At 33.6% G+C, this 15,357-nt stretch overlaps 1 protein-coding gene across 5 annotated transcripts in view; it reads left to right on the top strand.

Moving 5' to 3' along the window:
* Window positions 1-15,357, top strand: part of inaE (inactivation no afterpotential E) — a 157,112-nt gene that overhangs the window by 41,517 nt on the left and 100,238 nt on the right. For all 5 annotated transcript variants that reach the window (XM_072522986.1, XM_072522987.1, XM_072522988.1 and 2 more), the window contains exon 2: window positions 8,546-8,855. In XM_072522986.1, the coding sequence (XP_072379087.1) occupies window positions 8,761-8,855 (95 nt within the window). In that variant the 5' untranslated portion in view covers window positions 8,546-8,760. The remainder of the gene's footprint in view (window positions 1-8,545; window positions 8,856-15,357) is intronic.

The raw sequence follows: 15,357 nt of genomic DNA, 5'->3' as shown, positions 1-15,357 counted from the left end.
GTGGAAACAAGTTACTATTTTTTTATAATTATAATAAAATAAACTAATGGCTTCAATTAAAAAGAAAACAACCAGGAAACAATTGTAAGTGATGTTAGACTTCATAAAAATAAATAGTGCTTACTGGCAAAATAGTCAAGGAAATCTAAGAAAGTAGCCCAATTGTGAGAGAAATTTGCTATCATGGTAAATACAGTAGATGGTGGCCCTAAAAAACAGGAGAACAATGAAGACATGTAAGAAGATTAATTTCTGTTACTATCAAATTTAATAAATGCTAAATTTTTAGGTGTTCAATGAGTGGAAGATTTTGCAACTCATTTCAAAGATTCATCTTGGGGAGCCCCAGATTATAAATACATTGGAGTTTAAAAGTAAAGATTAATTATTGATGTATTATGTTTATTATGGTGTATAATATTTTTTAGAAGGAAAAGGAAGTCAACCTGTAAAAATTAAAAATGCAATAGTTTTATTTAAAATTCTATAAACATATCCTTTATAAAATTATATCTCAATTATGGAATACACTGAATACAAACATTTTTATTTAACAATTTTATAACTCAAAATTTTTTAGCCACTTTGTAATATGTTTCAGATTTTTGTTTTGTCTTGATCTTTGTGTTATTCTTTTTGATTTTGTAACTAATTGTAACATAAATACCTACATATCATTATGAAATATACTAATTATAAACACTTTTATTTATTTGTTTTTTTTTATCTTACAACACCGAAGTTTGCAGCAATAATACTTCTTCATATTCTCTAAGGGTTATGAGCACATTTGGACCATTTTGTAATATATTTTAGTTTGTTTTACCATTATCATTAGTCAACATCAATGCAACACAGGAATATATGTTTCCAGCTTTAACAAGGCTATAATGTAAAACTCTGTGCTTGTGCAAATAATTCTTTAGGACAATCCTCCATTCACCCCTGTGTCTACCAACTCTTCTGTACATTCTAACTCCAATAGATTTTAAATCATCGTCTAAATTGTCTTGATACCTAAGTCTTGGTTTTCTTCTGGTTTATTGTCCCATCAATCCTTCTTCCTCTTCTGTTAAAAACCTTTCCTACTGTTGCACCTACCTCTTGCCTGATGAAATGCTCTGCTCTATCCATGTAAGGTATGCTACCTTAATGAATTTTATGTCAGGTTCTATACAACCCAAAGTTGTAATGTTTGTGCTACAAACCTTGTTCTTTGTAGTAGTATATTTTAGGTGTATTTGTAGGTTTACTTTGTGGTATATTTTAGGTTTGTGTTAATTTTTGAAATTGTATTTTTTACTTGTATGTTTTAATTTTCCAAGGGTTTTAACAAATTTTGGACTACTTTTTAATATATTTTAAATTTGGTTATTTTGAACTTTTTGCAATTAATTGTAACATACGGGTTTTATGTTTTTAAACATTTTTATTTAACAATTTTATAACACAAAGTTTGTATAAATATAAATCATATAATTATAAAATAAACTGAGGATAAACATTTTTATTTAAATATTTTATAACAACATTTGCAGCGATAACACTTCTTTATATTCTCTAAGGTTTTCAAAACTTTTGAGCCAGGTTGTAATATATTTTTATTTTGTTAGTGTTGTGTCATTTTTGTAATTAATTGTAACATACATGATTTATGTTTTTGTTTTTAACAATATATAAACATTTTTAATTTAATATGTTATAATACAGTGTGCAGCAATATAATATCTTCGTATTATCTAAACAGTTTAAAAAATTTTTGAGCCACTGAGTAATATGTTTTAGATTGTTTGTTTTGAGCTTTTTGTAATTAATTGAAATATTAACATTTATATCACTAAACTATACTAGATTATAAAACTTTATCATATATATTATAAGATGATGAAATATCACTAAATTGTAAAATTATATTACTAAACTATATTTGATTATAAAACTATATCACTATTTATCATTGTGAAATAAATAAATTATGAAAATATTAATAAGTTTTTGTTTCACTACACAAAGTTTGCAGCAATAACACTTCTTATTCTCTGTGCTTCCAACACCCAACCATTGTTTTGATTTGCCTCCTTTGGAATCATTTCTATGAGAACTAGGCTGTACTTCATCTTTTTCACCATTTTGGCACAAAGTGTTCCACTATCCCTGCAGCTATTTCTGTTAATACTTTACTAAATGTACTTTGTTCCATTGAAAATAACAGGTTGTTACCAGTACATTTTTGGTAACTTTCATTTCCTACAAAATTAAGTAGGGAGAGGGAGAGAACCTTTAATTCTATTGCAATTTAGTTAGAGTTGGTTATCTATTTCAAATGGGTTACTGGTGTCCCGTAACTGAAGTTGCTCTACATTTACATAATTTCTTTCTGCCACATCATTCAATTCATTGAGTAATAACAAATTTACAAAATCCATTTTTTCAAAAACAAACAAGAAGCCAAAAGTTAGGTTAATTTGAATTGTCTGACAGATCTTCAGGATATGACAGATCCGAAAATAACGTTTTATGTAATTTTCTGCTGTGGCTTGGTCATTTTACGCATAGCAACGCAGGGCATGATACATCATACCGTTTTTACACATTATGTTTTGAGAACTGTAATCTGATGTACGTTTTGTGAATTTTACACTAGTATGTAATTATTTACGCAAATGATACATCATAGCCCCCAATAACTATATTTTTTTTACATGTCCACCTTTTCTAGAGGTTATTAAAAAGCTTGTGATATCTCCACCGAATTTTGGTCTTTCGGGAAGAAATATTTGTAATTCCTTTTTGTGAAAAGATAGATGCTTCCTTAAATCTGACGTGTTTCTGTTGATCATTCTCATTTCAACCTTTTTATGTAGGCACAATTTACACAAAGCAATTTGGGATGCATGAATTATTTCGAAAAACTCATCCAATTTGCTTTTAGGTCTTTTAGATCTATAACTCTAACGCTCACTACTCGGACTAGAACTATTTGAATCTTTGTCCCCCATGTCAAATTATAAACTTGTCACTCCGGGAACAACAAGGATTAGATGAAAAACAATTATTACATTAGACTCAATGGAAAGCTCAATTGGGAATAAAGTTAAGTGATGTCGAAAAAGTAACTACTATACTACTACGTTACTATCCAATACCCTAAGTATCTAAAGGCGGGTACACATATGCGAGCAGAACTGTTCGCGAACCGTTTGTGAACGCTATATTCGTTAATTTGTACGACGGGACGAACCGCTTGCGAGCTGTTCGTTCGTTGCTCGTCAGGAACCACAGCCTGTCGGTTTTTGGGACGAACACAAAGAATGTTCGCAGAACTATAAATTGTGTCTTTAAATTGTTTCTGCTAAGTGTGCGATGAGATCATTCGGTTAAACAAAATTGCTGAACGAGCGCGGCTTATTCAAAAGTAACGAGTGAAATTAATAACAGATAATCTAAACAAAATACCGAAATATTTAGAATAACGAAGTAAATTAATTCTCGGTTTGTTATTAGATACTTAGGGTATTGGATAGCCTGAACATAAACATATTTTCAACGAACCCTTCGCGAACAGCTCACGAGCAGTTCGCAAACAGTTCGGCTCGCATATGGAATATTTTGATTCTTTATGTATGTTTATGGTATTGTTTGTAATGCGCATAAGTCCAGTTTTTCAAATTTTTATTACATATTTTTTTGCGTCTCATAGAGTCTTTAAGCATATACCCGAACTACTATACTCGCTAAAACCACACTCAGTCCTAACTGCAAGACGCAAGAGTCTCGCAGGCTTAGTCTTGTTCTTACTTAAATCTTGCACGGTCAGTCTTGGTCTTGGTCTTGCTAAAATTAGGCGGTCTTGATCTTGGTCTTGGTCTTGCAAAAACGCATGAACCTTACCATCTTACCAGATGGAGTACCCAAACCGATCCCTTTGAAGTGTTAAAAGTTGAAATATTCTAAATAACTATATATATATATATATATATATATATATATATATATATATTTATATGTATATAAATATATATATTCTCCAATATTAACAAGAGAAAACCGACTGAATATGAGCAAATAAACTTTTCACTTTATTATTTTGTATATCAATGAACCATATTTTATGCACAATGATATTTGTGACAAGAGAAAATATTTTCAATAACGAAATACACAACATGTAGACCTCTCTATTTAATGTTTGTATAACGCCCAAGCGTAATTATCGAAATAGTTATATAATTATCATGGCATTTTCCAATCGAAATAAATGGATATGATATGGATTTAATACTTTAATATTAATTATGTATTATGTTAAGTTATTAGCATGGTATTTTCCAATTGATATAAATGGACGATATGAAATGGATTTAAAACTGTAATATATGAATTCCATAATCGGTTTAATACTTTTTTATACACTCCGAAATAAAACGATAATTTTAAACGTTATTGGTATTATGTCTCCATAGTTTAATTATATAATTAATAGTAATAAATTTTTATTCGTTACTCATTTGCGATATATTACGATAGTACGTGTTAAACCTAAATATAGATATAATTGTAGTAAAGTTTAAATACTTTGTTATAATACCACGAGGATGTGCAATGTGCATTGTATGCTCTAAAAATTAGAACGAATAGCAACAATATGATTTCCGTTGTTATAAGTTTCTTAAAGTTTTGTTTTGAAGAAGCATTAAAGAAAAGTAACGTAAATAAAAATTATAGCAATAAAAAATGAGACACAGACAGATAAGAGTAAGTTTTTAAAATATACATAATATACTAGACGTATAAATAATTTTAATGCCGGTTCAAATATACCCAGTGATTAAGAAGAGTAAAGTAATTTAGTCGAGTTAATCTAATGTTCTCACAAGCCTAATAAATTGGTAGAATTTACTAAATCCTTCTATACCTTCATCCTTCGTAAGGATGTGGTGACACTATCCTATTCAGCTGTGTTTATGACACCAACCATGACTAGCTGTGTTTATTCATGTATTCCTTGTGGATGCTGTTTTGCTTATGAAAACGGATAATCTGCTATGTTCTTTATTTGGTCTGACCATGACAGCTACGTTCACTTATTCTATTAATACTTTCTTATAATCTACTAATGTGTACAATTTATGGTTCTAATAGTATTGAGTTATTGTCTTGTCCATTGCATGCAAATTATTCTATGGTAAACCCGCCTTTCCAAAGCCACTATGCGTTTAGAATCTGATTTTTAAATGGTCCACTTATCCATCACAAAAGCAGTAATGAGAAGAACTGATGCTCGGATATTGTATTTTTTGTAAAGTTGGTGTCTTTTAATATTTTGATGAGTTTCAAGCGGATGAGGGCCTTCTTAAAAGCCACAATCTCTCTCTTGGTATAAAATAAGAATACGGTGGTGCTACGTCTTCTCTGTTCTGTTTTATGGTATGGAATGGTAGACCTTGAACGAAGATATGAGTAAGAGATTGGAAGCGTTTAAGATGTGGCTGTACCGGAGAATACTCAAAATCTCGTGGACTGACCAAATTACAAATTAGGCCCTCAGAAGAATGAAGAAGAACCGAGAAGTACTGAACACCATCAAATCTCGAAAGCTAAGTACAGTTCTTTGGACACATTATGCGAACTGAATCCAGAAATGGCCTCCTACAAGCCATCCTGCAAGGAAAAAAATATTTGGAATGCGAAGTCCTGGAAGAAGACCAGTTAAGTTATAGAACTTCAGAACCTGGTTCAACACAACATCTGTGCAGCTTTTCCCCGAGACATGTATTTAGTGAATGGTTCTATAAAGAGTTTAACCTTTTTTTATATAATTGCCGTATTGCCAGATTCCAGTAAGAGCCTAAGAAGGTATTCATTGAATTCTGACAGGCAATGGTGGGGGAAATCTTTTTTGGACATCTACGTCACGGAACAAGACACCCTGGCATCACTAGGCCAGAAGACTCCAGGGTAGTGCCGGATTAACCGTGTTCCGGCTAAAACCTTAACCACTGTTCCAGAGAGGTGGTCTTGCCACTTAATGAACAACTAAAATAAAAAACTAAAAATTTATAAATAACCATACCTATTACAGTAAATCAGAAAATGTTTCAGACGTTGGGTCATAAACTAATAAATAATATTAACCATAAATTTCAGATCCCTGACTCAATTTCCTCCCCTGTCCTCCTGCTCCTTTTTCTTCATCGCCCCAGAAATCAGACAGTGTACTTCTCTCCATTCTTTTTCTCCTCTCAACATTATGTTTGCAACGTTTCTTTCATCCAGCCCGAAACCCATTCTCTCATTTGCCCATCTCTGGCAGTTAAAAATGTTGGCGGGAGCGTCCGGTACCCCACAAACAGTACAGTCTACCGAGGCAGATTTTCCTATTCTATTTGTGAAGGTGCCAAAACTACCATGTCCGGTCAGAAACTGCGTCAAGAAGCAGTTTAGTTTCCTGAACTTACATTCCCACCACGGCCTCAGATCGGGAATAAGCTCCTTCGTTCACCTCGCCTTTACGCTATCATTCGCCCATTCTCTCTGCCAATCTACCATCGTTATTTCTCTCTCACTACATCTATCCTCCTCGCATACACCCTCGCTCGCTTTTTGCGCACAAAAAAACGATCGGTATCACCGCTCCAATGACATATAGAGCCTCATTTGAAACTGTCCTATATGCGCTAGATACCATGAGGAGCATTCGCCTTTGCGAAGTCTCCATCAGCTTAGCGTATTTCGCAATGTTTAGTATGTTACACCACACGGGGGCAGCGTAGGTTACCACCGACTGGAAAACTCCATTTAACATCTTTCTTTTGGTGCTACCTGGGCCTCCAATGTTTGGCATCAGCCGTATTAACGCCTCCAGATTTCGATTCTTTTCGTTAAAAGAGTCACCTAGAAGTGAAGAGGTTCATGAAAAAATCCAACTTGCCCATAAAAGTTATACTCGTACTTGACAATGATCCAAACCACCCAAATGAACAAGAACCTAGATCAAGTGATGGGAATATCCAAATCATCTTCTTACCACCATATTGCATACCTTTACTGCAGCCGATGGATCATAATGATATTATTTTATTTTAAAAATAAAATAATTAATTTGAGTGATGTTATATTTTCTCTCATGCTTGGAGCTCTGTTTCTCCTGACTTAATCCAATCATCATTTATGTTGTGTTTGATGGGATAATAAGTTGTGTATAGTCATGTCAGTGTGGATAGGTTTATGAAATACGAAGAACTCATGTTTGTTTTTAACTCTGATAATAGTCTAGATTTAAATCTAGAAAATTTATGGATTGATTCTATGCTGTTTCTATTGTAAATTTAATATGACTATGGAGTGAAATAATACACGATAAGAATTGGTTAAGTTGCCTTTTAAATTGGCAGCTTACCATAGCATGGTACATAAATTAATAGAAATTAATGTCAAAAAGCAACTTGAGATCGAATTAAATATTAAGCAAATAGCAGTAAACAGTGATAAACAATAAAAGAGAAGAAACCCAGTACCTTCTGCATATACAGGCAAGATATCAACAAAAATAGCCAAACACATAAAAAAGAAAGGCAACACCAGCCTTCAGAACAAACAACAACTTGGGTAAATATATTAAGAACATCAAGAGCCAAAAGAAAAAGCACTTACACAGTGGTGTATACAAAGTTAAATGGCAACTGCCCAAAAACTTACATCGGTCAAACTGGTAGAACTTTTAACAAGCGGATAGCAGATCACAAATGGGCTTTCAATAATAGAAACAAATTCTATGTACGCACTTCACCCTCTAGAACATAATCATTCTTGTAATGACCAATTTCAAATTCTTCACATCTAAAATAAAGGCCTTAAACTATCTTTCTTAGAAACTATGGAAATTAATAAATTAAATAATACCGACATAATTCTGAATTACCAACTTGAGACAAACAGTTCTTCGCTTCTCAACATATTCAGATACATTTCTCAAGTGAATTTTGTGGAAGTTTTGGAAAACAAAAGTTTTCTGTGTTTTATTGTTAGATAAAATGAATGTCCATCAAGTAACGGTCGATTCCATCAATATTAATATATACCTGAAATCAAGGTTCTATTTAATAAAACTAATAAAACAAATTTCAAACAATGTGATCTTAGTCTATCAATCTAATCGTACAGTTCTCACCGAATTAGACTAAACCAAATACAGTTCATCCCTCTTTAAATTGTTTAACGCTCCTAAATTTCAATTTACTATTTTTTTTTTTTTGAGAATTGGGTATTCTCAACAAAAAATAGTAAATTGCATTAAGGTGCCACAAGAAAATAGCTTTAGAACAATATTCCTAAAGTTCAGTTATAAAATATTTGATTAAGTTCTGACGAATTGTGGAAAACAACTTCCATTTTAAAGTAAAATAGACACTTCAGCCGCTCTTAATAGTGATTTGTTTTTCAAAGAGAATAAATTCGACGATTTCATAATAAGTAATGGTGTGTTTTATTTATAATTCATAACCATATCCCAATAAATATCAATAACAAAACCTTTTTTTTTCAGACGAATCTTAGAAAACTACCTAGAAAGATGTCATCTCTACCTGGTCTGAACCAAAAAAGTATATGAAAAAGCGGTATTCAATACCGAGCCGTACTACCTACTTGCTTACAGTACAAAACCATGTTACACGACGAAGTGAAAGTTAGACTATACCCTTTCAGTAATTATTCAAAACAGACGTACGAAAAAGAAGCGTAACATCAAAATTTACGGATATGCCAGGATTGGTGGTTTTCAGAAGAAGATGGAGTGTAGGTTCAGACGATCTGGTTGTACCAGGAGTGTTCCTTTTTACAGTACATTTAATATGGTAAGAATGCTTTATTTATATCCAAATTAGTGTAGTTATTTCAGTGCTAATATATATATATATATATATATATATATATATATATATATATATATATATATATATATATATATCATCATCATCATCTTGATGCTACAGCCCTTAGAGGGCCTCGACCTTCTCAAGCTTTCTACGCCATTCTATTCTGTCCCTCGCTTGCATTTTCCAGTTGCCGACTCCGATCTTCTCGGCATCTTGTGTTACCCCGTCCATCCACCTTAGCTTTGGTCTACCCCGTCTTCTCATTCCCACGGGTTGCGCTGTTAGAATCTTTTTTATCATGTTTGACTCAGGGGCCCGGGCTACATGTCCTGTCCACTGCAGGCGGTTTCACTTAATTATAGTGGTAATATCTTTACCACCAAACGTATGCTTGTAGATATTCTGCAGTTCAAAGTTATATCTACGCCTCCATATTCCGTTCTCACAGACCGCTCCGAATATCTTGCGTAGCACCTTTCTTTCAAAAATGGATAGAGCGGATTCATCTGTTTTCGTTAGCGTCCATGCCTCTGATCCATATGTGAGAACGGGGACTATCAGTGTTCTATACAGCCTTATACGAGTTTTTTGAGACAGACGTTTGTTAGCTAAGTACTTTGATAGACCATGATAACACCTGTTTGCAATTATTATTCGCCTTTTTATTTCCTCAGATATGTTATTATTGGGGTTAACCGATGTCCCTAGATATATGAACTCTTTGACTGCTTCGAAGTTTTGGTCATTGATGATTAAATTTGTGTCAACATTTCCAGCTCTTGTGTTTGTGTTAGTCGCCATGAATTTGGTTTTATTTTGATTTATCTGTAACCCCATTCGTTTTGCTGCTGCTACTAGCTCGGTTAGGATTTCCGCAGTTCTCGCCCTAGTTCTTGTTATAATGTCCACGTCGTCTGCATATGCTAGAATTTGGACTGATCTATTAAATATTGTTCCCCTGCTATCTAAATTAGCGTCTCGTGCAACTTTTTCTAAGGCGACATTAAAAAGCTGACACGCCAGCGCATCTCCCTGCCTTAACCCCCTATGTATTTGAAATGGGGTTGACGAGTCGTTTTGAATTTTTACTGCTGATAGCATCTTCGCCATTGTCACTTTTATCAAACATATGAGTTTTTTTGGAATTCCCAACTCATTCATAGCGTTGTAAAGACTTGGTCTTAAGACACTGTCATATGCCGCTTTAAAATCGACAAAAATATGATACATATGATACTATGTTAAACTCTTGCGCTTTTTCGAGGATCTGTCGTAGTGTAAAGATCTGGTTAATGGTTGAACGTCCACGCCTGAATCCCGCCTGATATTCTCCTAGAAACATTTCAGTATAAGACTTTAATCTCTCGTGCAAAATATTTGACAATATCTTGTATGCTGTATTTAGGAGAGTAATTCCGCGGTAATTATTGCATTCCAGTTGGTTTCCCTTTTTGTGTAACGGGCAAATTAAGCCTAAGCTCCATTCTTCAGGCATTTGCTCCTCAGACCAAATTCTACAAACAATTTCTCGCATCACCTTGGTGAGCTGCTCTTCACCGTGCTTAAATAACTCTGCTGGGATGCCATCGCTACCTGGGGACCTATGGTTCCTTAGTTTTTCTATAGATATTTTCACTTCATCTACCGAGGGGGGTACCACGAGTTCCTCATTTCGATATTCCAGCTCTATATTGTTAGTAGGTTCCCCTTCCAGCAACTCTCGAAAGTGCTCTACCCATCGTAAAAGGATATCCTCTTTGTTGGTAAGTAAGTTACCTTCCTTATCATTACAATAGTTGATTCTTGGTTTGAATTCTTTTCTAATAATATTTATTTGATGATAGAACTTTCTTGTTTCTCCTTGACTCATATGGCTTTCGAGCCGTTCTAATATGTCATTTTCCGAGTCTCGTTTTATTTTCGGTGTATGCGTTTTTCCTCTCTCTTTTTAAGTTTTTGTATCTATCTATTGTTGTTCTAGTTTTTCGTTGTTGCATGGTACTAAATGCCTCGTTCTTCTCATCTGTTATTTTTTTGCAGTCTTGGTCGAACCAGTCGTTTCTTTCTTGGGTTCGGGATATTCCCAATGTGCTTTCGGCTGCTAATTTCAGAGCCTCCTTGCAGTTGTTCCACATTTCCGTGCTTGATTGGTCGACTGCCCAGGTGTGTTCTAGGGTTTCTTTTATATGTGACTGGAACTGTTTCTCTTTGTTTTCATTTTTTAGCATATGTCAATTATATTTTACTTGTCTAGTGCCCCTTTCTTTCTTGGCATTGGAAATTCTTTGTCGTAACTTGGCCCTTACCATGAAATGGTCTGAGTCAATATTTGCGCCTCTGTAACTTCTTACGTCCATTAGGTTTGTAAAGTGCCTTCTGTCAATTATAACATGGTCAATTTGATTTGTGGTGCGTCCATTTGGTGATATCCAAGTTGCTTTATGGATATTCTTATGATTAAAACATGTACTTCCCACAATTAAATCTTTGGAAGCTGCCATACTAATAAGCCTTAAACCATTGTAATTAGTAACGTAGTGTATATATATATATATATATATATGTATATATATGTATATATATACATATATATATATATATATATATATATATATATATATATATATATATATATATATCATCATCATCATCATGTGCAGCTTTATCAACCGTTTCCAATTACGGTGCAGCCTCCCTTATTTCAATGTTATTTTATGTTCTTATTATTATTGGAAGATGTCTTAGTTATACGTTGTTCTAATAATTTGCGCTCATTTGCGCCCATATTTTTCTATCTTGTGCTATTCGAGACCACGTTGTTCCTATTAATTTTCTAATATCATAATCCCATCTGAGATTTGGGCGCCCCTTTGGTCTCTTAGCGTTCCTGGGGTACCACATAGTTGTTCTAGTGGTCCATCTGTTATCTGTTCTTCTTGCCATATGTCCTGCCCATTGCCATTTCAGGGATTTTATTCTTTGGATTACATCAGTCACCTGGGTTTGCCTCCGTATCCATTCAATTCTTTTACGATCCCTCTTTGTTATCCCTAGCATACATCTTTCCATTGCTCTTTGAGTTACTTGGAGTTTCGACGTTATTTCTCTCTTTAATATCCAAGTTTCACATCCATATGTCAAGACGGGTAATATGCATTGATCAAATACTCTCTTCTTGAGGTATAGTGGCATTTTGGACTTGAAGACTATGGAATTTCGTCCGAATGCTGACCACGCTTGTTTTATTCGTCTGTTGATTTCCGGAAGTAGTGATCCCGATTTATGTATAAGTTGTCCCAGGTATATGTATTCATCTACTACTTCTAGCGAGGTTTCATTAATTTTTATTTCCACGTTGGCGATCAGATCATTGCACATTATTTTAGTCTTTGCTAGGTTCATTTTTAGGCCTACCTCATTGCTGGCTGTATTAAGGTCATTAATTTGCAGTTGTAATTCTTCAGGACTTCTAGCAATTAGAATGATGTCATCAGCGAATATATATATATATATATATATATATATATATATATATATATATATATATATATATATATATATATATAACAACGCTACAGGCCTGGTAGGCCCTGGCTTCTAAAAACTTGGTTATTTCCCTCCATTTTTTTCGATCCCTTGCTTTTTCTCTCTCCAATTTCTCACGCCTATTTCTGACAAGTCTTGATTTACTGCTTCCAACCTATTCTTCTTTGGTCGTCCTCTTCTTTTTTCCCCATTTCTCCCTCCTTCAGTATTGTTTTAACATTTCGATTCTCTGGCATTCGTATAATGTGTCCAAGCCATCTAGCTCTTTGGGCTCGTCGCCCTCTTTATTTGTTCGTCTTTTCCTAATATTCTCTACCGTCATTATTCCTCCGAAGATTTTTCTGAGCATCTTGCTTACCCAGATCTCTACTTTCTTTTCTTCCAGCTTGTTCATAATCCACTTTTCACTGGTAAACATCACTGTGGGTCTGATTACTGTCTCTTAGACTCGCAGTTTAGCTGTTTTTGACACATTTTTTGCTTTCAGTAATGAATTTAGTGACCCTATCGCTCTTCGTCCCTCCATTAATCTTTTGTCTACTCTTTTTCTTCTTTTCCCGTGTTCGTTGTGGTTACTTCTAAGTATTCAAATTCTGACACTTTTTCAAAACTATAAACAGTCTCTTCTTCTTTTTATTTTGATATATTTGTTATTATTTGTTATGTCTCCTCTCATTTCCGTATATTGCGTTTTTGTTTAGTTTATTATTAATCCGTATATTTTCGCTTCTTCTTCAAACCTCTGGAAAACTTTTTCTAAATGTTTTTTGTTCTCTCTAGTATCATCACATTATCCGCGTACGCTATGCACTGTTCCCTGCTATTGAAAAATTCGTTGATAGCGGATCCCCTTGTTTTAAACCTCTATTCACTGTGAACTGCCTTGAAAAGCTTCCTTCCATTGTTACCCTATTCATCATGTTCCTAAGCGTCATTCTCACTAGCCTTATAAGCTTTTCTGGTATTTCTAATGTTCTCATGGCCTCGTATATCATCGTTCGATTTAGGGAGTCATATGCTTGTTTAAAATCGATAAATAGCATATGTAATCCTAAATTTTGTTCGTAGCTATTAGTTTGTACTAATTTTAACATACCTACTTATTTGATCAGTAGCTGTTCTTCCTGATCTAAAACCTCCCTGGTATTCTCCAATCACTTTGTTATCATATTTTATTAATCTTTTCCTAATAATTTTTGCAAGTATTTTATAGACTACTTCTAATAGTGCTATACCTCTATAGTTTTCGCACTCCGTTTTGTCTACTTTTTATAGATAGGACAAATATGAGCGGTATTCCATTGTTTCGGCATTTCTTTCTTTTGCCAAATTATTAGTATCAAGTGAAAAATCCTTTCCTTCAATCTTTCGCCACCTTCCTTAAAAATCTCAGCTGAGATAACACTTCTTCCCTCACTTTTGTTATTTTTAGGTCCCTTATTATTTCTTTGACTTCATTCAAAGTTCACGTCTCTTCTTCATCTTCTTGCCAATTCTCATTTCCCTCAAGTTCCTCTTGTTGTTCTGTATTTAATAGATCTTCGAAATATTCCGCCCATCTGTTTAATTTTTCTGTTGTTTCACTAGATGGATTAGTCAAGTAATTATTCCTTGTTTTGCTTAAGGACAAAATAAGAACTTACTTATTAGGACTAAACATTTTTTATACCCAATTACTTTTGTCGTAGAAACGTCATATCTGATACCAGCGTCGTAAAACTTAACATGTTTAATGGTATTGCTCTTCAGGGCTAGGAAAGACTTTAGAAATTTTGCCCACCTGCCTAGAGAGCAGACAGAAAAAATATTCGGAGGGAAAAATGGATGAACGCCGGGGCTTGACTACCTAATTTTTAAACATCGTACTGATCTAGTTTACTTCTCTTACTAAGATAATTTCCGGTAATTTTGCTGCGTATCGAGTTGGATTTTCGATTGTAGGATTTTCAAAGTCATTCGTAGTTTTGTCAAATATATATGATAATTTTATTGTCTACCGTGTACATTGTCTACCGTGAGTTGAAAATTCATCAATTCATTCAGCCAAAACATGAAATTAACTAGATTTAATTTATTAAATTACATTTTTTAAAAACACATTTTTGTGCAATATTTTTGGTTTAAACAAAAACCTTGTGTCGTCCCGACTTTTAGTAGTGAAGAACTATGGTGTCATAAGGGCAATTATTTAGATGTTTATATAATATTAAAAAATTCATTTAAAAGTAGATTAGTATGTCATAATATCAAATATTATTTAATACTTATTTATGTACAAATTGTCTATTATGCAAATATAACATAATTGTTTATTTGTTTAACTATCTTAAAATGAAACATGCTTCTGCGAAGTAAGCACTGTTGCGATTGCAAGAATCCAAGAAAGAGGTGTCTTCATTCTTCCTTAATAGCCCAGAGAAATTCCCGTGACTTTGATCCGGCCAGGTATCTGACAATTTTTTTGAGTTGTATGGTCCTCTATAACCCAAACTCTATGTTTATTGCAGTGGGTTCGGTGGACTTCTTAAATTATTAATTTTTTCACAAAAAAAAGTCCTACGGCCATTAGGGATGAAGTTAGACACTATTTCTTTAAATTCATAGGTTTTTATATCAATTAAGAAACTTAATTAGCGGCATTGGAAAGATCAAAGACTAAAGTTTTAAGGTGCAATGTTTAAAAAAGATTGCTTTTGAACAGAGTCGTCTACAAAGCTTCAAAATGTGGAGCTCCAATCATTTAGCTTGGAGTGGTGGAGAGGTTACTTAAAATTCACACTATAAACGATTCTTTTTTAATTTGTTTGTACTTTTTTCGTAGATTACAAGTGTGCCATGTAAATTGTTATAAACAGTTTTCGATAAAAAAATTAACGATATTGTTAGAACGATTTTTATTGGAAAACATAGGAATGACAATGAGATCAGTTAGACT

The sequence above is a fragment of the Diabrotica undecimpunctata genome, chromosome 2, assembly GCF_040954645.1.
Source record: "Diabrotica undecimpunctata isolate CICGRU chromosome 2, icDiaUnde3, whole genome shotgun sequence".
NCBI classification, from domain to species: domain Eukaryota; kingdom Metazoa; phylum Arthropoda; class Insecta; order Coleoptera; family Chrysomelidae; genus Diabrotica; species Diabrotica undecimpunctata.
Note: the sequence above shows the minus strand (reverse complement) of the source record. Positions and strands in the feature narration are given on the sequence as shown.